The sequence below is a fragment of the Blastomyces dermatitidis genome, assembly GCF_000003525.1.
Source record: "Blastomyces dermatitidis ER-3 genomic scaffold supercont1.1, whole genome shotgun sequence".
In the NCBI taxonomy this organism is placed as follows: Eukaryota; Fungi; Ascomycota; class Eurotiomycetes; order Onygenales; family Ajellomycetaceae; genus Blastomyces; species Blastomyces dermatitidis.
The window spans coordinates 938,049-960,866 of record NW_025544774.1 but is presented as its reverse complement, the minus strand read 5'-3'; the positions used below and the strand labels follow the sequence as shown (position 1 = coordinate 960,866).

The window sequence follows — 22,818 nt, the reverse complement described above, 5'->3', positions numbered from 1 at the left end:
GAAGAAGGTACAAAATGCAAAGAACATCCATCCACGTTCTCTCATAGTACATGTACATGTACATGTAACTTACTATACAACGATGCAACAGATCCATGAGCAGACATTGAAAGGCATCTGAACTTGCCTCAGCTGCTGGTTCGTGTACTGTACTTTAGTAGCAAATCCACTACATCTAGAAAGCAAAATAATTCATAAAAACCTACTATCTACGTATAACTCGTAGTCATATTCATGCAGTGCTCTACATCAGTAAGGAGTCGGGTTTGCTAGGGTTCTGATTGGCTTGGATGGAGAAGCAAATGTTCCTGGGTAATAATATTTATGGGATAAAGTATCTAGCTACAAGGGTTCGATTGAGCTTGTTATACGGAGTATAATATATATATATATAGTTATATATGGTGTGACTAACTTGAGCCAGTTTGAGAATTATTAATGAATACTCTACTACTACTATTACTAGTTACTCTACTCTACTACTCTCTACTACTCTACCGCTAGAGTTCGAAGTAAAGTAACGGATGTTAGAGCAAAGCAACCTTGGATCAGTCAAAGTTAAGGCCTGTTGTTCCTTGGGAACAAATCACCCTCTGCCATGGGCCAAGCCGGGTAAAATTGCAGAATGGAATGTAGTTACATATGTAACTACATGTACAGTACATTACATACATGTACCTAAATTCTCTAAAATCCATTCTCTCATGTTTGAGAACAAAACACAAAACAAAACAATCGTTGTAGAGGAATAAATAATAATACTTACTATATGTAAACCTCCCTCCCTTCCCCCCCGCAGTAACAGTGACCTCATCGCGCGTTTCTCCTCTGGCGCTAGTTAGCGCTCCCTCCCTAACTAGTTAGTTAGTTAGTTATCTATCTATTTAGTTAAACAACCCCAAACAACTTGACCTCAAACAAAACAGAACATCATCACGCCCGCGCTCTATCTACATTTGTGTGTGTGTTCAATTCTACTACAACCGTCTCTTGAATGCGCCAGTTTGGATCCTAACCTTTTTGGGGGGGGGACTTGGGCTGGCTTGCTTCTGCCCTTGGATGGTTCTTGGGGAGGAGGGCGGCCTTCATTTGCTTGGTCTGTCTGTGTCTGTTCCTATCCTAAATATCCCCAGCCTCTTCCCACCGCTCGCCTGACAGCCAGCAGCAAGGAAAACGCGGATAGTGCTCGCTGCCAAAGCTACCCATGTCCCACATGACATTCCTTTGCCTTTTAACCTGTTTCTGACATCTGCCCGCTCCGGGTAAGCTGACTTGTTATGACTTTATCTCTAATAGACTGTCGGAAATAAAGTAACACTTGACTTTCCAAGGAAGTGTGCTTGCTACTTCTTCCTCGACTACTACTGTTGCTACCACCACTCTACTACAATACAATGACTCCTGCTCTCCAGCGATCCGTCTCCAACGCTTCTGGGCTGGGTGGTGACGACGACGACAGCACCAGCGACCAAGATGATAATCCCCGGCTGATAGTGACCTCGCCGCCATCCCCAACCAGCCGGCGTGAACAAACTACTCGTTTTGCGGAGTTGGATATCCGCAGCCGTCTCCCCCGTCGTCCCACAACAACAGACATGGACGAGAGAACAGGTCTCTTGGGCGCTGCGGACGACTCAAACCGCACTTACACCACCATCCCCAACCCTGCCTCTAGCACCCGCCCGCCCCCTTTCCACAGACATCCCAGCACCGCTGGCAGTGTTCGGATACCCAGGAACCACAGCCGCGCAAACTCCCAGGCTGTCAAGTTCGGTGGACGCGACTGGTCGCACACAGATACGGGGGACTATTCCTCGAAGAATTCCCTGGGCGCCTCGTTTTTGGATGACAGGGTGTGGTACGACCAGTTTACATCCACCGACTGGGTGCATGATAGCATCGCAGATGGCATCCGGCTCAGACAGCTGCGGAGCCGCAGGGATATTCGCGGGCGGCTGCTGGCTTGGGCTGACGGAGCGCAAGGCTGGATTTTGGTTGCGGTCATTGGATGCCTAACGGCCTGCGTCGCGTATTTCGTCGACGTTACGGAGAATGCCATGTTTGACGTCAAAGAAGGGTTCTGTACGGAGAACTGGTTCTTCAGCAGACGACGCTGCTGCTTGCCTGAGGAGCACGAGTGTGATGCGTGGTTGTCCTGGGCGGAGATTTTAGAGTCGTCCCCCATCGACCGGAAATGGATCGACTTTGTTGCTTTTGTCTTTTGGGCTGTTGTTCTTGCAGCGTGCTCGTGTGTACTTACGCTTCTTACGAAAACAGTCGTGCCGTCATCGGTCTCACTATCTACATTGGATGAGGATCTAGGAGCTGAGATAGAGTCGCCCGGCGATTCACCGATACGCGATCGGAAAACAAGCTCCTCTAGCCAGTCGCCACAGAGAGGGATAGTTGCTGCTCCCCCTATGGTTTACTACTCTGCTGCTGGAAGTGGTGTTGCAGAGGTGAAGGTCATCCTCAGTGGGTTTGTCCTTCATGGATATCTGGGCTTCAAAACACTGGTCATAAAGACGTTGGCTCTTGTGTTGGCTGTCGCCTCGGGACTAAGTGTTGGAAAAGAGGGCCCCTACGTCCATATTGCCTCTTGCATTGGAAACATATCCTGTCGAATATTCTCGAAGTATCACCACAACGATGGTAAACGGCGTGAGGTGTTGAGTGCTAGTGCTGCTAGCGGTGTTGGTGTTGCATTTGGTGCCCCTATTGGAGGCGTCTTGTTCGGTCTGGAAGAAGTCAGGTACGCATTTTGCTCTGTTAGAGCAGGAAAGTATATTACATTTCAAGGATGCATTCGAAAGCTAACAAAATCCGTGCCCTAGCTATTATTTCCCTCCCAAAACACTCTTTCGAACATTCTTCTGTTGCATTGTGAGCTGCCCCATTTTATAAGTTACAGTGGTGATGTACACTAATCCCGGAATAGGCTGCCGCCCTCTCTTTAAAATTCCTGAACCCGTATGGCACCGGAAAAATTGTGTTGTTCGAGGTTCGATATGTCTCAGACTGGAAAGTTTTCGAGCTTCTGATATTTATGCTCCTCGGGGTCCTTGGAGGTGCTTCGGGTGCCTTGTTTATCAAAGCCTCGAAACTGTGGGCACAGTCGTTCCGCCGCATTCCCGTTATCAAACGCTGGCCGCTGCTGGAAGTCGTCTTAGTTTCATTAATCACGGGCTTAGTTAGCTTTTGGAATCGCTATACGAAGCTGCCCGTTTCAGAACTTCTTTTCGAGCTTGCCAGTCCGTGTGATCCGGACACCGAATCGAGAACGGGACTCTGCCCCACGGGCGACAAGATCCCCGAGGTGATCCGTTACCTTGTCATTGCTTTTGTTATCAAAAGCATTCTGACCATTATAACATTTGGCATCAAAGTGCCTGCCGGCATCTACGTTCCGTCTATGGTTGTCGGTGGCTTACTAGGCAGGATCGTCGGCCACATTGCCCAGTATTTCGTTGTACATTTCCCAGACTCTTTTCTTTTTGGCAGCTGCTCCAGCTCGCGGGATGCTCTGTCGTGCATAAACCCGGGAGTTTACGCTCTTATCGCTGCTGGCTCTACGATGTGCGGTGTTACGCGACTTTCTGTGACGCTGGTTATCATCCTGTTTGAATTAACGGGTAGCCTCGACCATGTGCTTCCCTTTTCCCTAGCAATCCTCTGCGCCAAATGGACTGCGGATGCAATGGAACCGCTGAGCATCTATGTAAGTTTTTTCCACCTCCTATACGTCAAACTCACCCACGTGGGTCAATAACTCGCCCGTATGATTATGCTAACACACCTCCAGGACCTCCTCACGGACATGAACTCCTACCCCTACCTCGACAACAAACTCCACCCAACCTCCGACATCGAACTCAGCGAACTCGTCCCCCGCGTCCGCAAGAACCGTATCATAGACATCTCCAACTCCCCGCTCGTCCCCGCCACGGAGCTGCGCCAAAAACTCGACGTGCTCCTCCTAGCCGGCGAACTGGACGGCGGCCTGCCGATCCTGCGCAAGAATATCCTGGTCGGGCTGATCCCTGCGCCCGAGCTTGAGTATGCGCTTGATAGGCTCGAGGACGAGGAGGAGGCGATGTGTTTGATGTGTATTGATAGTTCGTATGAGGGTTGGAGTGCGGAGGGGGATCGGGATCGAGAGAGGGTCGATTCAACGGGGCGGATGGCGGATTTTACACCGTTTATTGATCCGGTATGTTCTCTCTCTCTCTCTCTCTCTCTTTTTTTTTTTTTTTTTTTTTTTTTTTTTTTTTTTTTTTTTTTTTTTTTTTTCCTGTTGCGTTTACGCTTCTTCTTCTAATTTATTTCCCCACATCCACATCCATTCTTCACAATCCGCCCTCGTGGCCAAATGCCAAATACAAATACAAAGTATATATATACACACAACTAACCGATATTGTGTTTACTACTTCTCTCTAGGCTCCCGTGGCCCTCGATATACACTCACCCATAAGCCTCGTCTATCAATGCTTCGTCAAACTCGGCCTGCGGTACATGTGTGTCCTGCGCGATGGGCAGTATGCGGGGCTGGTGCATAAGAAGTCATTTGTCAAGTTTATGAAGGAGCAGGGGAAGGGGACACATAAGTGAGACTTATGATATAGGGGGTCCCGGGGGGATGAAAGTGGGTGTTTTTGTTTTTCTTAGGGCGGGGTAAGTGTGAGAGTGGAAGATGGTAGATGATGGTACATGAAAAAAGACAAAGAGAGGGAGAAAGAAGAGGGTCGGTGGGTGGGTGGCTTGGCTGGCATGTATAGATTCTTTCCATTTTCCATTTTCCATTTTCTTGCTGGTTGAGATTCCCCAGTGATACACACACACACACATACACACACACACACATACACATGCATGCATCCATAGAGTTGTGGTTTTCTTTCTTTTGCATACATAATACATATGGATTTCAGCTCTTTTGGGGAAATTTATTTTATTATTTTTCAGTTTTGATATCTGTACTCCGTACTGTTAAAAATGATAAGTTGTTGTTTTAAGATGAAGTAGCGACGGAAGAACATTGAGCCGGAGTCCCGCAATGCTTTTGGCTCCAACTTCCAAGCCGGGCCGGCAATACTGTTCCGAACCCCAACGCCGCCGCCGGCAATTCAACCACTTGTTCCCGACCCGACCAACCGGCAAACTCCCCGATTTCCCCGAGTTCCGTCAGATATCTCTCTCTCTCACATAGCTATATCGCAACCTCGCAACCTCGCAACCTCGCAACCTCGCAATCTCCCATCCAATCTACCCCTCCCACGTCGTGCCCTCATGCCAACGAGCACCCTCCGTTTCTCGCCCCGATTCCTCCCCTCGTTTGCTCCCTCGTCGTCGCTCCGTGCCGCAAAACGCTACTCCAAAAGCCCCATTATCTCGCCAGCAAGAATGTCGTCCACCGGAACAGCTGCGCTTGCACGCAATGCGAAGGCGGAGCGGATTCGTAAGTTTAGCTATGCCTGTGTTTCTCTTCTGTTTGAGATAGGTTAGGAATGCGATTTTGCTGATAGATGGGTCATTGTGTCGTGCGGGTGGTGGGTGGTAGGCAATCCGGCTCTCTTGTATGTGTACCCCACACGCCCCTCAATACGAGTTAGATGATTATGAAGAGACCTGAGGAGGCTGTATCTTTGTAGCTACTACAGGACGCGACATGGTTTACTGACCGCTGCGCTGGGATTTGATTTGCGCTTACAGCATTTGCGATATCCAGGAGAAATTCCGCCCGGTTATCTATGAGTTCCCGAAACTGTCAGCTCTCCCCGCTTTTTCTCCGCTCCCATCCCTCCCACGACCTCAGACACCTGCGCGGCGATAAATAAAATAAAATAAAATAAAATAAAATAAACCAACTCGAGAAGCTACCATAAACTAACATAACCAACCCCAGAATCACCACAACAACCAAACTCCTCAAAGCCGCCAAACCCCTCAACATCCCCATCTACATCACAACCCAAAACCGCGCCCGCCTCGGCGCCACCGTCTCCGAATTCAACCCCTACCTCGACCCAGCCACAAACCCCAACGTCCGCGCCGACCTCGACAAAACCCTCTTCTCCATGGTAACCCCAGAGCTGAAAGCCTGCTTACCCACCACCACCACCGCGGCTGCCGACGGCGGACAGCCAGTACCCCTCGACGCCATCATCGTCGGCATCGAGTCGCACATCTGCGTCACGCAGACGACGCTGGACCTGCTGGCGCTGGGCCACAGAGTGTATGTGGTTGCTGATGGGGTGAGCAGTGTGAACCCTGAGGAACGGGTGGTGGCGCTGGCGCGGCTGAGGGATGCGGGGGCGATTGTGACGACGAGCGAGAGTCTGTTGTTTGAGATTATGGGGGATGCGAAGCATGCTGTTTTCAGGCAGATTAGTGGGCTTGTGAAGGAGAGTGGGGAGGAGACGAAGAAGGCGCTTGGGGTGTTTTGTGGGAGTAAGATTTGATTTTGTTTTTAGGTTTTAGTTATTTTATTACATTGTTTTTGTTTTTTTTAAGACGTGGCTGTTTTTGTTTATGGAGGGAACTGGTATCTAATCCTAATCTATCTGGCTAAGAGAAACAAGGGGTAAGGGAACAATTGTATGTTTCTGACATGTAGAGGGTATAAGTCTATCTCATATTCGGCGAATGTAAAGCTTTTGTGAATCGATGGGGCTGATGAAAAGAAATGTGAGGCCTGCGAAGGCACCAACAACATAACTAGGTGCTCCGTCACGCAACGAACATGTTCTCAATTCCAGTATATATATATATATGTATGTCATAATCATCTACCCAGCAAAACTCCCAAATAGCTCCTTGACTCCGCGCTCTTGGCTGCCGCGCTCTTGGCTGCACTTTCCCTCGTGTCTTCTCCCACCATACTGCACTGCCTCTGCAAAAGAGCAGGGCCGGCCCGGGGGCGGGCGGTGAAGGTGCGAGATAAGAGGAGGGAAGACAACAGCAGAGAAGGAGAAGAGCTGAGTGGAGGAAATTGACAGCCGCGGCGCCGGATGCTCTGTAAAGTAGTTCACTAGTACTAATTTCCAAAAAAGAAAAAAAGAACCAAAAAAATAAAGGAACCGGTTCATCGAACTGGACTGGCAAATACTGCAGGTGGAGGAATGGTAGGGCGATCAGGAGAACAGAGAAACCGGTGGCTGAGGGCGTGTGGTGAGCGAGAGAATCGGGCGCAGCTGAACATTTAAGGCCATGCATGACTGGACAATAACTATATGTCCATGGAATGACTATGGCGAGCCTGCTCAGCGGGTGTGCGACATGGACCGTCCGTAGCCCTTATCCCTCCCCTCTCTCCCCCAGCAAGATTCCCAACCCCCCACCCTCGCTCACAAAGGGCTACAGAAAGGGGGGGGAGATGCAGGGAGAGAGCGAGAACCCACCCGCGAGAAAGCAATAGAAAAGAGGGCGGAGCGAGACGTCTTTTGAAGCGGGGAGGGCGCGGACGCCACTCGTCGCTGATGAGAAAATACACAGAAACCCGAAACCGTACCGAAGTGGCGGGCGATGAGAAAGTATGCAGCAGCATTGTACTCAGGCCCAGTGACGTAGGTAGTATTCACCAAGTTCTTTCCTCTTCCCTCAAGTCTGAAATGTATTGCCGACATGTTCCGAATCAATTCTGCCTTCCTCTCCGTTCAGACTTTCCTCACGCAAACCATCCTTCAATGGGGTTGCTTTTCAACGCCATAGACTCCCGAGATAGAGTGGAGGGTTAACACTGCGTGAGCTGATCCGGGGGTGTGAGAACGGCAAACCAGCCGTCGAATATCTCCTTTGAACAAATGAATCGTTCGGGGACAAAAGTGTAAAGTGTTAATGGGCGGGTCGCGAATTGCGCGCGGGCTTAGTGGTGCTGGCCCGCAGCAGGATGGAAAGAGTAGCGACTGGCGCTCTGCTGTTAACCGGGCGCGGAGCTGAGAGGGTAAGTGGTGGAAGGTGGGGACCCATTACATGGGGGCAAGAAACGAACAAAGCGCAAATAGAGAGAAGGGAGAAAAGAAAACCTGGGCGGGTTAATTCGGGATTTGTTCTTTTATCAGCCCTGGTGTGCAAAGACGGGGGGTAGACAGTTGGGAAAAGTTCGCGAACTTAAGAAGGGAAGAAATCGAGAGAAAACAAAAGAATTTATGACAAGAGGAAGGACGGAGAAGTCGAAGAAAACAATAGGCAAAAGTAGAAATTTCAAAAGAAATAACAGAAGAGAATCAATCATCACCCATTAATCCATCAAACCCATCAACTGCTAAAAACCACGACCTGCACAACTTTTCACACAGCATTGTTGAGGAGACCACACAACCCAATCGAGTCACGCACGCACACACCCACCGACAAACAGAAATAAAAAATAAAACAAATAAAAAGCAAAGAGCAAAGAGCATTCCTTCTCCGTCTACATATTGATCAGATGCACCTTCGCCATCTTCCTGAAGATATTCTCGTCTACAGCGGAAGCGTCACCGTTCGATGTTTTGGCGCCTGCACCAGTACCACCAGCAGCATCACCACTTTTCCAGTCAACAGCCCACTGCCTCAACGTGAATAGTTCATCGATAAAAGCCGGGAGAAATGTGCCGGGGCCGTGTACTCCGTCTTTCATGGCGGCGCGCTCAGCGGCAATTTCGAGAAGGAGTAAACTGGCGAACACTGCGAGTAGCTTGTCACTTCTGTGCACGGCGAGGAAGGAGGCGGCCATGGTGCCGATTATGCAGCCGGTCTAGGCGGTGGAGTTGGGTTGGTTAGTTTGGGCCTTTTTTTTTTTTTTTTTTTTTTTTTTTTTTTTTTTTTTTTTTTTTTTTTTTTTGGTAGGCAATGGAAGAAAAAATAAATTAAAAATGAAAATAAATTTGAGGTAAAGTGTTGAGGTAAGACTTACGCCTGTAATATGGCCGAGGAACTGATGGCCATTGCCAATGGCGAGAGTGCGCTCGCCATCACTCAGGTAGTCCACACTGCCAGTGAGAAGAACGATGTTTCCTGGGAAAATAGGCGGTTATTTAAACATTTCGGAATCAAGAGCCTGGTGGCTGCCTATGCCAATCCTTAAGGGGAGGTTTGTTATGTGTGTATAGATTGGAGAAAGGAAACATGTAATATAATGGATTGTGTAGGTCGTTGTTTTCTTTGAATATTTCCCGCCGAACAAAACAAGGCACGCAAGGTAGCACAAGAATGAAAAAAAGGAGGAAGGCTGGGGGGGGTGAAGAAGGAAAGCTTACTCTCCCGCCTCGCAAGGTCTTTGACAAGCTTCGCCTTTTCTTCGGGGTTCAAAGTACTGGGTCCGCTGTCGACGCCGACCTGATTCCCACGAGCTTTACCGTACACCTGAATCAACTCGCTTTCATTGCCTTTAATGAGATCGAAATATCCACCGGCAAGGAGTTGTTTCGTTGCTTTGCGGCGAATGTCGGTAGCACCAGCCCCGACTGGATCAAACACAACAGGGTTTCCTTCGGCATTATAAGCCCGTAGGGCCTGGAGGTAATTGTCGAGGCTTTCGTTGTTAAGGGTCCCCATATTAATTAATAATGAGCCACCGTTTTTGGCGAGGTCAGGCGCTTCAGGACCGTACCCGGACATGATTGGAGACGCGCCACTATATTAAAGTCAGCTATAATGAACCCGGCTGAATGATAACTAATCGAGAGTTCTTACATCGCAATTGCAACGTTTGCAGCAAAATTAGCCACCACAAAATTGATCATGTTGTGACACAGCGGTCGCTTTGTAGCCACCAAGCTGACGATATCTGGTACTTGATCTAATAACAGGGAAACTTCATTCTCTCGAGGAGGGACGGGTAAAGTGGCTGAGGCAGGGATTTGCTTCACAAGTCTGCAGAACGATGCGGCGGCTTCTCTCGGGCTTTCCGCTGCCATGATTGCACTCACAATCGCAGCCCCATCAAGGCTCTTAAGAGGTGCTTGTGATTGGTAGATAACTCGCTGGACATTTGTCAAGTTAATACCACCGATTGCAACAGCTCCCACTTTTCTGGGCATTGTAGAAAGAAACGCCAAAATATCCCTCGTGCCAGCAGTCCCGATAATAGACTTGGTGTCGGTTTTCCTTTGTCACGATCAATTTAAAGTTCCATAATTTGTAGATCCTAAGCTTCAGGATGATCAAAGAACAGTAAGGGGCTCGTAAGATCAACTAACTTACGTGGGCGTCGCGAATACAGTTCCAATCCCGACGTAATCAGCGCCATCCTGGACTGCCCTGAACGCTTCCTCGTTGGAGCGTACTGATACCCCGATGTAGGTGTTGGGTGGCAATAATTTCTTCGCCTCAGTTATTTCTAAAAGAAAAGTCGCAAACACAGCTTAGCTTCCCGCAATATAGCAGGCAAGGACGGCGTCACTAACTCATGTCATCCTGTCCAAGATGAACGCCTTCGGCACCAACAGCTAACGCAACATCGACTCGGTCATTGATGATTAGAGGAACATTATACTTTTTCGTAATTCCGTGGAGTCTCTTCGCCATATCAATCATAACACCAGTGTCACTATGCTTGTCTCTATACTGGACAACAGTGACTCCTAGTTAATAGTGGCAAATCAGCAAATATGGCAATGCACTCCACGGCGAGTAAGGACTTACCCCCTTCAAGGGCATCTTGAACTACCTCGCACAAATCCCTATTGCCTAGAATGGCAGGAGTAGAGTCCGTTACCAAGTATACGGAGAGGTCCATGGCTATGCGATGGAATAGGGCAGAGGTATACTCTTTCTTGTAGTGACTAGGAAAAGTGTATGAAACGAGGTTGCTTGCAGTTGGTCGTTACACTAGCAAGTGATATCAAGATGGGCGGGCCAGCTGATATCAGTAGAAGTGGAATAGAGGGAAAAGGGTCCAAAGAAAGATGTTTGTTTGTGTTCCTAATGAAGTTAATTAGTGACTCACTCCCAGCAACATATATAACAAAGTAAAGAAGAGCAGACAGCACTATGAAGAATACAGATATGTTTTAATGAATTTGAGCATGTAGCTTTTTCTCTCTCTCTTTTTAATACAGGATCAAATCAAGATTTTATTCTTATGTATGCAATGAAACAATGGAAAGGAGCACACTAAATAGACCAACCAACGCGCTCAGCATATCTTGGGAGATAGATAGTGCGGAAGATTGGAAAATATACACGCATATGAATACATCATATATCGAAATGTAGGAAACAAGATGATGCTAAGGAGGTCCCGGAGAAAGGGATGATCTACCTGAGTTTTCAGGAGCAACCGTAACTTCTTTGCGTCGTGGATAGTAGTAATCTATAATGAAAATGGAGACGAGATTGGAAAGACAGTATTCAGTCAGGGGATTCAGAGAAAATGAAAGAAATAATTCCGTCTTTTTTACAATTATTTATATGTAAAAGAGAATGAAATATGAAAGCAGGAACTCTGTCTTTCTCCTAAATGGCGATGTATCATTGCACAAGAGCAACTTTGACGTCAAATTTCCTAATTGGAGCAAACACGGACAATATCACGTGATCATCCGGCCTCGGTGGGCTCGGGTTGTCGCGCTTAGTCAGCGCTCAATGAAAAATTATAATTCTGCCGCCACCGAATTACCGGATTTAGTTAGCCACCGCCGCCTCTTCTTTGCCTTGTCTTCCCTCAAAAACTTTCTCTTTCATCTTCCATCCTCCATCCACCACACATCTTCATTCTCACCATCACCACACCGACTTATCCAGACAGTTTGATCTCTAAACTGGGCCTTCTGATACTGCTTCGAAACCCATATAATCGGCGTTGATCTCAACGTTCCACCATTCCGTACTCACCGGGATATCTCGTTGTCTCAGCCCAACCCACGTTCCTCATCAGGTCCCTCCTAAGCCTTCTGCTACCAAGAAAGATAGAGCGCCTGTCTATGTATTCGCCCTACGTCAACGCTTTCGAACACCACCTGCCGCTCAAGCTGCAATCTTTTCGCCCTGTGCGAAAACCTTGTAGTTACCATTCTAGATCTTGTGGCTGAGATTCACTTCGCCTGACATACCCAGTCAACCCCCCCCTCTCGCAGCTGAGCAGTAGAAATTTCTTGCTCTCATTATACTACTCAAGATATCACGGGAAAATTCGTGATACGCATGTCTTGTAGCAATCGTACCTCCATTTCCCAGGCCCTCTCCGCGTTTCGTCCTATATTGCCCGCATCTATAGCCTTTTAAGGGTTTTTAAGGATTTCGTCTCTCTTCTTATCGTCACCATGGCTACCATCAATATCCGTCGGGTAAGTTTTTCTTTGAAGGCCTTGTTTGTTTGCTCAAGATTTAAGTTCGGCCCAGATATACTGACACGCTTTTACTAGGACAACCCCGACCCTTTTTACCGTTACAAAATGGAGCGCCTCCAGGCCAAGATCGAAGGCAAAGGCAATGGCATCAAGACCGTTGTTGTTAATCTCAACAACGTCGCCCAGTCCTTGGGTCGCCCCCCTGCCTGTAAGTTACTATCCGCACAGTTTCCTGTTCACTCTGTCCCTTTCTCTTTTGAGACGTTCTGATGCCAAGACTAGTATGATGCTAACGTCCGTGCACTAGACCTAATCAAGTACTTCGGCTTTGAACTTGGAGCTCAGGCCAACGCTAAGCCAACGGATGATCGCTGGATTATCAACGGCGCTCATGATGCTGCCAAACTTCAGGACTACCTTGACGGGTTCATCGTGAAATTCGTTTTGTGCAAGAAGTGCAAGAACCCAGAAACTGAAGTTGTAGTCAAAGAACCTCGTATTATCCTGGACTGCAAAGCCTGTGGTGAGCGATCTGATGTTGACCTTCGTCACAAGCTTAGCAGCTTCATTCTGAAGAACCAGCCCAAGAAGGGTAAAAAGGACAAGTCCACCAAAAAGTCTCGACGCGAGAGAAATAAGGCCAAAGGTGAGGGAGAGACGAACGGAGAGGCAAACGGATCGTCAAATGGTAGCCCGGTAGATAGCAACTCCGATGGAGGGGAGGAAAACGGCGATGGTGCTCTCGAGGCCCATAGTGATGATGAGCTCACTCGCCGCATTAAAGCTGAGGCTGATGGAATCGAGCAGACGGCTGAAATTGACGATGACGACTGGGCAGTTGATGTTTCTGAGGAAGCTGTTAAAGCTCGCGCCCAGGAACTCCCCGACGATGTCAAGCGTTCTCTCGTCATCGATGATGGTGATGAAGACGGGGAAGGGGAAAATGGGTCGGCTTCCGCGTACGATCTTCTCGGGAGCTGGATCATAAGCTCCGCCAATGGTTCTGAGGATGGTGTCTCAGATGTTAGTGACATCGACATTTATATGAAAGCCAAGGAGCTTGGCATTGAGTCGAAGCACAAGACCCTCGCCGTCTTGGCTCAAACCATGTTCGACGACAAAATCGTTAAGCAAATTCCGTCCAGGGCTGGCATGCTCAAGAAGGTAATTACACACTCCATCCGTTAACCCTGTCTTAATTATGGTACTAATAAATTTTCTTTAGATGATCACTTCTGAGCGCCACGAGAAGGCATTCCTTGGAGGAACTGAGCGTTTAGTTGGAATTGAACGCCCAAATCTCTGCCAAAGTGTCCCCGCCATCCTACTCGCCTATTACCAGGAGGATCTCGTTTCCGAAGAAGTCCTCAAGGCCTGGGGCTCGAAGGCTAGCAAGAAGTACGTCGACATCGCCACCAGCAGGAAAGTCCGTAAAGCCGCTGAGAAGTTTATCGAATGGCTTGAGACCGCGGAAAGCGACGAGGATGACGATGAGGAGTAAATTCCTGTTGAAGCATCCCAGAAACCAACTTCCAGCCGTGACATTCTCTTCTTGAGGGATTTTATCCATTAGTTCATTCATTTTTCCCCCGTCCCCTTGCTGTCAGTTTTGCTATATGTGATCAATTGTATCAATTAATGGTTGACCCGCCAATTCCACTCTGCGTCAGAATTAAGAATAAATCTCAATTAATCCCTTTGCGACTTCTATTGTTTCCCCTTTACTTATTTTTTTGGGGCTCTCTTGGATAAGTTTCATTGCTTCCATTTTGAACAAATCAACCCAACTTAATACATTCGTTTCGTTTTTTAAGTATAGTTAAGTATTTAAATGCAGGAGGAATAAAGGTTTTATTTTTGTCTCCCATTGCATAAACCATACTATTCTTCTTTATGATAATATCGTCCTACCTACAGAAATTATTAGTGATATATGAAACTGCAGGCTGTAGACCAATTTGGGGCAGTAGGGGCATTTATAAAAGGAAAAACTTATGTCTTCTATAGTATCCAGAGAGTTCATGGGTATGATTACTGTAAAATATCGATAACCGGCGGCATAGATGTGCCCATCATATATCAAAAACAACATTTATTCATTTTTCCTATCCCATCACACCGCTCCAATCATGTTGGCCAACCTCCACGATCCACTGCTTCCCATTGATTGCAGCTCTCCCTGCGTTTGTGAGTGTGACTGTGTCCACGACTGCGGCTGAGAACTTAACATATCCGCAATCCTCCTCTCAATATTCCGCTCCGCCTGTACAAGCCCGTCAATAACATCCCTGTCCCTATCACGCCCGCCTCTCCCCTTCCCCCGCCCTTTCTCAAATATAAACCACGTTAAATCCGCATTCCGCGCATGCATAGCCCGAACCGCTCGAGATATTTCTTCCGTCCCCGCTCCCGTTCCCGACGTCTCTTCTACTCCTTTATTTTCTGTCTTGCTGGTCTGCTTCTCGCCATTGGATTTTGCGTCGGCGCGCCAAGCATACGTGATGTAATAATCAGGATGATAGAAAGATATTGGAGTACCGAGACACTCGGAAATTTCATCGCCGATGTCTGCAGACAGATACACGTTGGAGAGTATCGTGGTAAAGAGGCGTGTCAGCGCCCGGAATAGGGAGCTATGAGGGGTGAATAACTTTGTGCTGTATGGTAGTAGTGGTGGAGGGGGGGATAGGCGAGATTGTGAAGTCACTACTCTGGTGGAAACGGAGGATTGATTGTTGCTGCCAGTGCCGGGTGTTAAAGATTCCATCTCCGAGATGGTACGAGCATTAAGGCATTCCTGTTGCCCCATGTGTTGCCGCTGCCTCTCCGCAGCCCTCTCTGAGTCCTGTCGTACCCGCTCCCATGCGCGGAGGTAGAGTTTCTTCCACCGTGGGAATTCATGCTCGATGCGGGACGCCATGAAATCCCCCGCGCCTTCGCACATGGCACCGATTGCGGTGCAAGACGCGACGATTACGAATGTTTCTTCCTGGATGCCGAATTCGTCGATGCTAGTTGCGGTGTTACGGATTTGCGTGGAGGCTGTGTGGGTGGTTGTAAGCGTGGTGGAATCCGATGGGAAGGTTGGTGGAGTAGCAATTCGAGCGCTGATAGAAGGCCAGAGGTCGTTGATTAGGGGGAGGAAGGTATTCTCGTCATGCGCGAGGATGGGTAGTGCGCGGGATAGGATTGAGAGTAGTGAGCGTCGTAGGAATGGCGATGGGGAGGAGAGATGGGGTGGAATGGATTTGGCGATGCTGAGGAGCAGGGTGTGAGACCTACTTAGGGTCCTTTCTTCTGTGGCAGGTTGTGGTAGTTCATCTGTTTCTGAGCCTATGTCATCCTCACCCTCGTCCATGGGTTTGGGCCCATCATGTTCTGAAGTCCAAGGACGCTTGGGGTGAGATTCTTTCTCCAGACCATCATTGGCTTCCAGTTGGGAAGCACGGGCTCGTTTTTCCCTCCGTTCTTGAAATGTATTCGCAACATCTGAAATGCTGCGAGGCTGGAGGGGCCTTTTCCGGTGGTTAACGGGTTCATTGGTATCCGGACCTGTAATGGCTAGCTGTGCTGGTTTCTTCGCGCCCTCATCTACGATAGCTCCTAAAACAGAAAACAATAGCTCCACCAACTTAGGATAGCCGTGAAAGGCATCCAACACGGCAAATATCGATCCAACTAGGTCATCCAGATATGGGATAAGAGAAGCTCCACATAACTTCACCATCATGAGTAGAACCTGGGGTGCTTGAGGCGACAAATCAAAGGTATTGAATTTCAAAGATACCGAATTAACCAGGTAATCCACGTTATCGACGAGCATCGCACTTGTGTTGGGATATTTGCAAGCCGTAGTGAGGATGTTAAGACAGGTAACAGCATGGTTTTGCATGTTGGGATTACTAGAGCCCATCAATTGCAACACAGGGTACAAGGCGTCAATTAATTCGGGACGAAAGGTTTCACCTAGCTGCTCTGCTTGTAGCGCGATAGCTTCAAGGGCTAGTGCGGGGAGCCGCCAGTCGGGCGGATTTGCAGTTGATAAATCTGTGAGAATCGGGAGCGAAATTGAGTATAACTCTTCGATAATGGCGGAGCGAGATAACGTGTCACTATCCAGTTCTAGCATATCATCTACTGACGCTAGATCTGCTGGGGCACTTTTTATGAATGCGAGGATGAGCCAAAATGGGGCCAGGAGACCATCACCTGACGATCCGTACATTCTCTTCAACATCGAACTCGCCATTGTCAGAGAAGTGTCGGTGGCGCCCAGCTTCGAGATCATAGAGTGCAGCTCTGAGAGCGTTCTTCGCTGACTACGATGCTCCAGTAGCACAGGTTGGAAGGATGTAGGCCGACCCCCGTCCTCGAGAACACTGAGCTCTGTCCCTGTAATAGAGGAACTAGGTAGAGGTTGGGGCGCCGTTGACGGCGATTGAATAGCCGCAGAGACACTGTCGCATAAGCTTCTTGCTAGAGTGTCATCTAAGATATCTGAGCTTGGCTGAGTCTGCGACAAGACCTGGAACGCATTCGATATCTGTTTAATTGCCCTCTGCTTGGCAGCGTCGTTATCTGACTGCATCATTCTCGGCAAGGCTATCGTCCATGTGTACATGCTGGACTTGAGGAGTTCTAGGACGGGGCTAGATGAGATGACGAGGTGTTTTAGGGCGACATAAGCATCGTTTGCTGAGCCTTCAGTGTCATATTCAGCAAGGACAACCACGGTTTCCACCATCATTGAAAGAGAGTCTCCAAGTGATTTCGGACATTGCTCAATTACCATGAGGCATAACTCAAGTAAACGGTGGCGAACATCAAGCCTGTTATGTGTTCTCAGCTGAATAACGTTTCCCAGAGCAAGTTTTACCTGAGACGCTGTCGCTTTGAGCCAAGAGTCATCGAGAACTATCATACTATCTCCCATTTGTTTTTTATCATCGCTTTTCTTCGGTGTTAAGGCGTTAACATCAGAATCACTAAGTACAGCTTTCAAGATTTCTGTGAGTCCTTGCAAGCAGCAACATAGCACTTGGTATGACCGTCGCATTTGTGTAGTTGGCCGCAACGCTTTAGTTAATGCGGAAACACTTCGGGGTAAAAGGCTAGCCAGGATGACACGATGACTTATGCGAGTGGTCAGGGAACGTAAAGCACTTGCCGCAGCCAGTTGGACCTGGTCTGAAGGACCATCCGTAATACCTTCCAGTAAGACGTAGACGGTTTGATCAACAATAGTGGACGTCCCGACTTCATTGAATATCTCTACCTCAGCCGCAGGGCCTTGTAGGACATGGCACACGCTTGCAATACAATCAAATGCGGCAACAATTAGCTCTTCCGAATCCGGCCTTCGCTGGCCTTGATCTCGGTTTTGACTGGGGGGACCACCAGCTATGATGGTAAGAAGGATCAGTAACTGCTTTCCCATTTTCACGGGGAGATTTCGGCCCCATCCTTTCTCGATAAGAATCTGCAGACACCGCACGGCCAGCTCCAGGCAGCGAACAGAAACCCTTTGGGTTTCATTGAATATGTGCGATAGTGGGAAAAATGCGTATTCTGCAAGTTTTTCATCGAGACCATATTCACTGACAACCTCTAACAATGTGGAATGCACAGGCTCAAGGGCTTGCAACACTTCTTTGGAGGTTGCGAAGTTGCCTCTGAATTTAAGCCCAGCAGAACTTAGCTCAACGCAAGGAGGGCGGAGCTTTTAGGCAACAAAATAACAAATTATAGCACAGTTAGCAAGTGTATCTTAGAGGATAGATTAGGCTCAATAGAGGAAACGGCTTCAAACCTTTGAAAAGGCCTGCTGTCGTGAATTCGCCATTGTGTTTTAAGCTCTGAGGCAGCGCAATATCCAGATGCACCAAGGTCGTAAGCGCAGGGAATCACGGGTTGCCACGGATATAGATTTCCATAGTGAAGCAAGAGGATGCTTTATGGGTTTCAATATCCCGATAGCCCCTGGAGAATAGTATTGTCCAAGCTGGTAGAGCATCCTTTCGCGTTCTACATGTTCTACATGGCTAACTATCCAGGCTCAAGATGAACCTATGACTAATTTATTACTAAGCAAAAGAGTAACGTAGTTCACTTATAGTTAGATAATTAACCAAGTTAACTTTGTTACATCTCCATTGAAGCAGTTCGCCGTTGATCGGCTCAATCGAATCTGAAGTCAAGAGTGGACAAACAACGTATTTCTCAGATCGAGGGTTGTCTCGAGACTGTATTTACTTTGGTGCTTAGGTTTTGGAGGCATCAGTAGCTCCATGCAGGGAAGACACAGCCAATATTCCACTTTTGCCATGCTGCTCTGACTGAGTTTCTTAAGGCCAACTACCGGAACAAGTGCTTCGATGTTTCGATGCTGATACCTCAGGGATTGAAGCGCAGAAGTATCTGCGTGAACCTATGCAAGGATTTCGAATTTTGAAATCCGTGATGGTTCTTTTGTTTCTCCTGTCCGGCCCAATTCTGGGGTTTTTCTCCTTCTCCAGCCGTCCAGACCTCGAGTGATGTTACCAAGGCTGTCTTGGAACCAATTCCTGTGCGATATTTCTACATGATTTGCTTTTGTACAACTTGAAAGATCTTGCGAAGAACTGAGTCTTTCAGCCAAATGGCTAAGTTCCGAAGGCACAGTAGCACCTGACAAAGCTTTATTCAGATGAAGGGCGCTTTGTGCCGAATATAAAAAGGGGCTCTTTCCCCCGTTTCTGCATGGGGAATGGCGGCGCATAATCACCTCTGCTTTCTGACCATGTTACTGAGCTTCCTTTTAGTCGCGGGGTTAATCCAACTCGCCACAGCGTCACGCACGTATCCAAAAGTATGGTCCCAAGCAAACGATCGTCGCCTCGAGCACGCGCAGGAAGATTTCTGCCTCGCTGAGCCTGTGCCTATCACCAACTCTCCAAAAACCAATGTCTGGGCAGGAATTAGCGCCGAGGAAAATTTAGCTGTCTGGGAGCTCCTTCATGATCCTGCGACTGGCCTCAACCTAACACATCCTGACAACGCAACTGTCACAGATAATTATGTCTTCTGGATCGATGCTTTGCCAACGAACAAATCTGCAGTGCTTGCTTACATTGACGGCGACAATCCTCCACCCCCGAAATTCGCCCGGGTTATCATTTTTGAAGGAGGGCGTGAAGCTCCTAGGTCTCAAGAGTACATGGTTGGGCCCCTTCCTGTATCCTCTGAGACCATACTCGAACCGCTAGATTACATTTATAACGGAGGGATGGGCGGGTCCGTGCCTTTTAATGCTCGTGTCTTCGACGACGTGCGTGCGACGGCGGTAGAGCCGCTGGTTACGTCCACTATGTCCAGCATTGCGCACATAACGTCCGCGTTATTTCAAGGAGGCTTGTACTATGGAGAAGCGGACAACAGAACGACAATAATGCCCACCTACACGGACCCTGTTTCTTTTGATGGAGAAAATGCATTCCTAAATATTATGTTCCGATTTCCAGCAAATTCTTTCCTGACTCCGTTGGACTTCTTTCTCCTCATTGACTGGACTGGAACAGACCCCTCTGCGTATTCTGTAATAGGATTTGTGACAAAGGAGCGGTTCTTTCCTACGGTTGATGACCTTACGTTAGCCTTTGAGGCTGGGGAGCTGGAGCAGGAGTTTAAGCAGACCAGAGACGCCTCCTGGACTTTACTGGATCGTAAACCTGAGATGGGAACTCGTGCGCTTGATGAGAAGTTCTCTGCGACTCTCGGGGAGCTTGGTGGGAAAAGGTATAAGTTGGATGAAGATCAGCGGTACGTGGAGTATATGGGTTGGTCTTTCTATATGGCACATAGTCGCTCTTTGGGCCTCATGTTCTTTGATGTCAAGTTTAAGGGTGAACGCATTCTATACGAGTTGTCCCTTCAAGAAGCCCTAACCCAGTATGGAGGAAACCAACCACTGGCGGCGAGCTCAGGTCAGTATATTCACCTCACCCTACACCCATAATACGAAGTGTGCAAAACTAATAACTACCCCCCGCAGCCTTCCAGGATAGCCATTATAGCCTAGGAATCGAAATGAAAATCCTGCTTGAAGGCTTTGATTGCCCATTTGGGTCCACATTTTTGAACTTGACTTACCACGCGGGAAACCGCACGGTCATCAACCCGGATTCTATTTGTATTTTTGAAACTGACCTCGGATTTCCTCTTTCCCGGCACCGTGATGGTGGCGGAGAGTCCGGGTGGGGCTTCGCGAAACTGGGTGTAGTCAAAGGCAGTGCGCTCATAATACGTGCTGTGGCTACGGTTGGAAATTACGACTACATGTTTAACTATGCATTCCACCTCGACGGGTCGCTTGAAATTTCAGTTCGTGCCAGCGGTTACCTCCTCACGAGCCCCTATTATCAGTCACAGAAGAGATGGGGGCCTCGCATCCAGAACGCTACCCAAGGCTCGCTCCACAGCCACATACTGACTTGGAAAGCCGACTTTGACATCGTTGACTCTACTAACTCTTTCGAAATAAGCAAACTGGTCGTCGCACAGCAGGCGCAGCCGTGGTTCCCTGAGCTAGGCATCTTTGAGCAAATTGAGCTTCAAGCCAGCTTCCTGGAGAAGGAAGAACGGTTGAACTACGAACCAAACAACCAAGCCATGTACCGCGTGGTGAATAGAGCGAAGAAAAACGCCTGGGGTGAAAGCCGTGGTTATCGGATCGTTCCAGGCCACTCCAACGTCCACCTTCCGATCTCCCATTCCCCTTTCACCCGCAAGAACTCTGAATTCGCCAAACAGCATCTCGCCGTCACACGCCAACATGACAATGAGCCCTTCGCAAACTCTGTTCAAAATACCAATTTGGCATGGAAGCCACAGCAGGATTTCAGCAGGTTCTTTAATGGCGAGTCGCTCGACCAGGAAGACCTGGTCGTATGGGTGAATATGGGCATGCACCATTTCACCCGCTCTGAGGATGTGCCTGTGACATTGAATAGCGACTCATATGCCAGTATGGTTTTTACACCGCACAATTTCTTCGACCGGGCACAAGATGGCGATTTGATGAATAGGCGCTGGGTGGTAGCAGACCAGGTAAGTAACAAGTTGGATTTCGAAAACTACGGTGTGGAGCTTCCCCAGTGCAAAATTCACATTGAGGAACCGGTTTTGGGTATTAGTCCACTTCTAGGAGTCTAATGGGGGAACGGAAGCTTCTAGTTGATATGTACATAATTTTTCTGGGGAGTAAACGCATACCCTATGGGGATGGATAGTGAAATGGGAAGCGTTATCCATGGAAGGCTCTCTGTAAGTAGACACTGAATGACCGCGGGTCCATTCCTGCTGCCAACCAGGATGGCAGAGATTTGAATCCCATCTTTGCCGACTAGTATTATTTATGGAGAAAGGGCCTATGGGCTTACAGAGATTACAATTAGCAGAGTTTGAATTACTACCATCTATCTGCCGTTAGTTCTTATCCTCATCGAATCACAAGGCAACCAGGCTTCTGCGAGGCATCTGGCAGGTCGGCTTCAAAAGCCCATGCACAATCATCGTCGTATCTATCCCTGAACGATTCTCACAACGTCGACAACAGCGTCCCGCGCCGCCAACGTTTCTCCAGTACCTTTCTTCTACCTCATCAGCATCAACCGGATCCAGGATTTCCTAGCGCCCAGCACTGGACTCACAGCGCAAACAGACTGCAGAGCCTCTAACAGTTCCCTCCTCCACTCTGGCCAATGGCCGCCAGAGAGCCATGGTTCGACATACCCAAAGTATACTGACATGATGGTAGCCATCTCCCGGTCCAGGAAACCCATCAGCTCGAGCATGTGGGGGGTTCATGGGGATGTCCCAGTCGGACAACTCTCCGTGTATGAGGACAGGCCGGTCCCAACCAGCCGCCCCTGTGGTGTGGACAAGCTCTCCCGAGAGAGCTCTTCTCGCTACTAAGAACTCTCATGGTGCAGAGCCATGGTGAGCAGCGGTGCGTGGAGAGCAGCTCGGAGTATCAATGATTAGGTTGACAAGCGTTGTGATGTTGAAAACTTGAAAACTGCAACATTGTAATAGCATATTAAATAAATGTTGTGATTGCTGGCTGCCATCAGCCTCAGAAAAATATATAGCCATTATGATGACATGTTTGAATTTGTACTCTATAAGAGGATTCTGAATTGTGATGAAGATTTTATGCCATCCAGATAAACATAGCAAGGTAACTTTCTCTACTAGAACTAGTGCCGTAGATACTTCAGCAGTGCCGTGGCACACAGTCAGAAGCTACCTCAACTTCGTCCATTTTTCCTCCTGAACTAAGTTTTGATTAGCCATTAATATAAGAACGTAAATAGTGTACGCTGCTCATTCATAGTGTGTAGGAAAAATACTGCAGTGTTCATTAATAATTTCTACATGCACTCTGTAGTTAACTAGTTTATGATATATAGGGCAGTCTTTAGAATAACTAGAGGTTTACTTATAAGCAACTAGCACTCTCTCTAGAACTTGAAACAAAATTGAATAACCTAATAACAGATTTCCCCTT

General features: G+C 48.1%; 5 protein-coding genes across 8 annotated transcripts; 3 read left to right on the top strand and 2 right to left on the bottom strand.

Moving 5' to 3' along the window:
- The first annotated feature begins 700 nt into the window (after window positions 1–700).
- BDCG_00110 lies at window positions 701–8,770 on the top strand. 2 transcript variants are annotated; one of them, XM_045415618.1, is made up of 9 exons: window positions 701–1,096; window positions 1,297–2,752; window positions 2,835–2,883; window positions 2,939–3,718; window positions 3,803–4,210; window positions 4,441–5,458; window positions 5,561–5,576; window positions 5,713–5,766; window positions 5,906–8,770. In XM_045415618.1, the coding sequence occupies exons 2-6, from the start codon at window positions 1,395–1,397 to the stop codon at window positions 4,609–4,611; spliced, it is 2,766 nt and encodes a 921-aa protein (XP_045279024.1). In that variant the 5' UTR covers window positions 701–1,096; window positions 1,297–1,394; the 3' UTR covers window positions 4,612–5,458; window positions 5,561–5,576; window positions 5,713–5,766; window positions 5,906–8,770. The 2 variants fall into 2 exon arrangements, with proteins under 2 accessions (XP_045279024.1, XP_045279023.1); XM_045415617.1 differs by having other exon boundaries at window positions 5,561–5,766.
- Window positions 6,309–12,066, bottom strand: BDCG_00108 (thiamine-phosphate pyrophosphorylase). Its single transcript, XM_045415616.1, has 8 exons — window positions 11,246–12,066; window positions 10,627–10,905; window positions 10,389–10,565; window positions 10,186–10,321; window positions 9,676–10,089; window positions 9,240–9,616; window positions 8,897–8,997; window positions 6,309–8,737 (listed from the first exon to the last, which is right to left on the bottom strand). The coding sequence occupies exons 2-8, from the start codon at window positions 10,718–10,720 to the stop codon at window positions 8,414–8,416; spliced, it is 1,623 nt and encodes a 540-aa protein (XP_045271527.1). The 5' UTR covers window positions 10,721–10,905; window positions 11,246–12,066; the 3' UTR covers window positions 6,309–8,413.
- On the top strand, window positions 11,631–14,605 carry BDCG_00107 (translation initiation factor 5). Its single transcript, XM_045415615.1, has 4 exons — window positions 11,631–12,269; window positions 12,348–12,480; window positions 12,580–13,436; window positions 13,498–14,605. The coding sequence occupies exons 1-4, from the start codon at window positions 12,246–12,248 to the stop codon at window positions 13,771–13,773; spliced, it is 1,290 nt and encodes a 429-aa protein (XP_045271526.1). The 5' UTR covers window positions 11,631–12,245; the 3' UTR covers window positions 13,774–14,605.
- On the bottom strand, window positions 12,881–18,287 carry BDCG_00106 (HEAT repeat protein). The gene is made up of 2 exons (XM_045415614.1): window positions 18,082–18,287; window positions 12,881–17,991 (listed from the first exon to the last, which is right to left on the bottom strand). Exons 1-2 carry the CDS (start codon window positions 18,112–18,114, stop codon window positions 14,386–14,388), a joined length of 3,639 nt encoding a protein of 1,212 aa, XP_045271525.1. The 5' UTR covers window positions 18,115–18,287; the 3' UTR covers window positions 12,881–14,385.
- A 132-nt stretch (window positions 18,288–18,419) lies between these two features.
- BDCG_00105 (lysyl oxidase) lies at window positions 18,420–22,475 on the top strand. 3 transcript variants are annotated; one of them, XM_045415612.1, is made up of 3 exons: window positions 18,420–20,233; window positions 20,302–21,572; window positions 21,707–22,475. In XM_045415612.1, exons 1-2 carry the CDS (start codon window positions 19,018–19,020, stop codon window positions 21,459–21,461), a joined length of 2,376 nt encoding a protein of 791 aa, XP_045279021.1. In that variant the 5' UTR covers window positions 18,420–19,017; the 3' UTR covers window positions 21,462–21,572; window positions 21,707–22,475. The 3 variants fall into 3 exon arrangements, with proteins under 3 accessions (XP_045279021.1, XP_045279020.1, XP_045279022.1); XM_045415613.1 differs by having other exon boundaries at window positions 18,436–20,233; window positions 21,704–22,413; XM_045415611.1 differs by having other exon boundaries at window positions 20,302–22,465.
- Window positions 22,476–22,818: the final 343 nt, after the last annotated feature.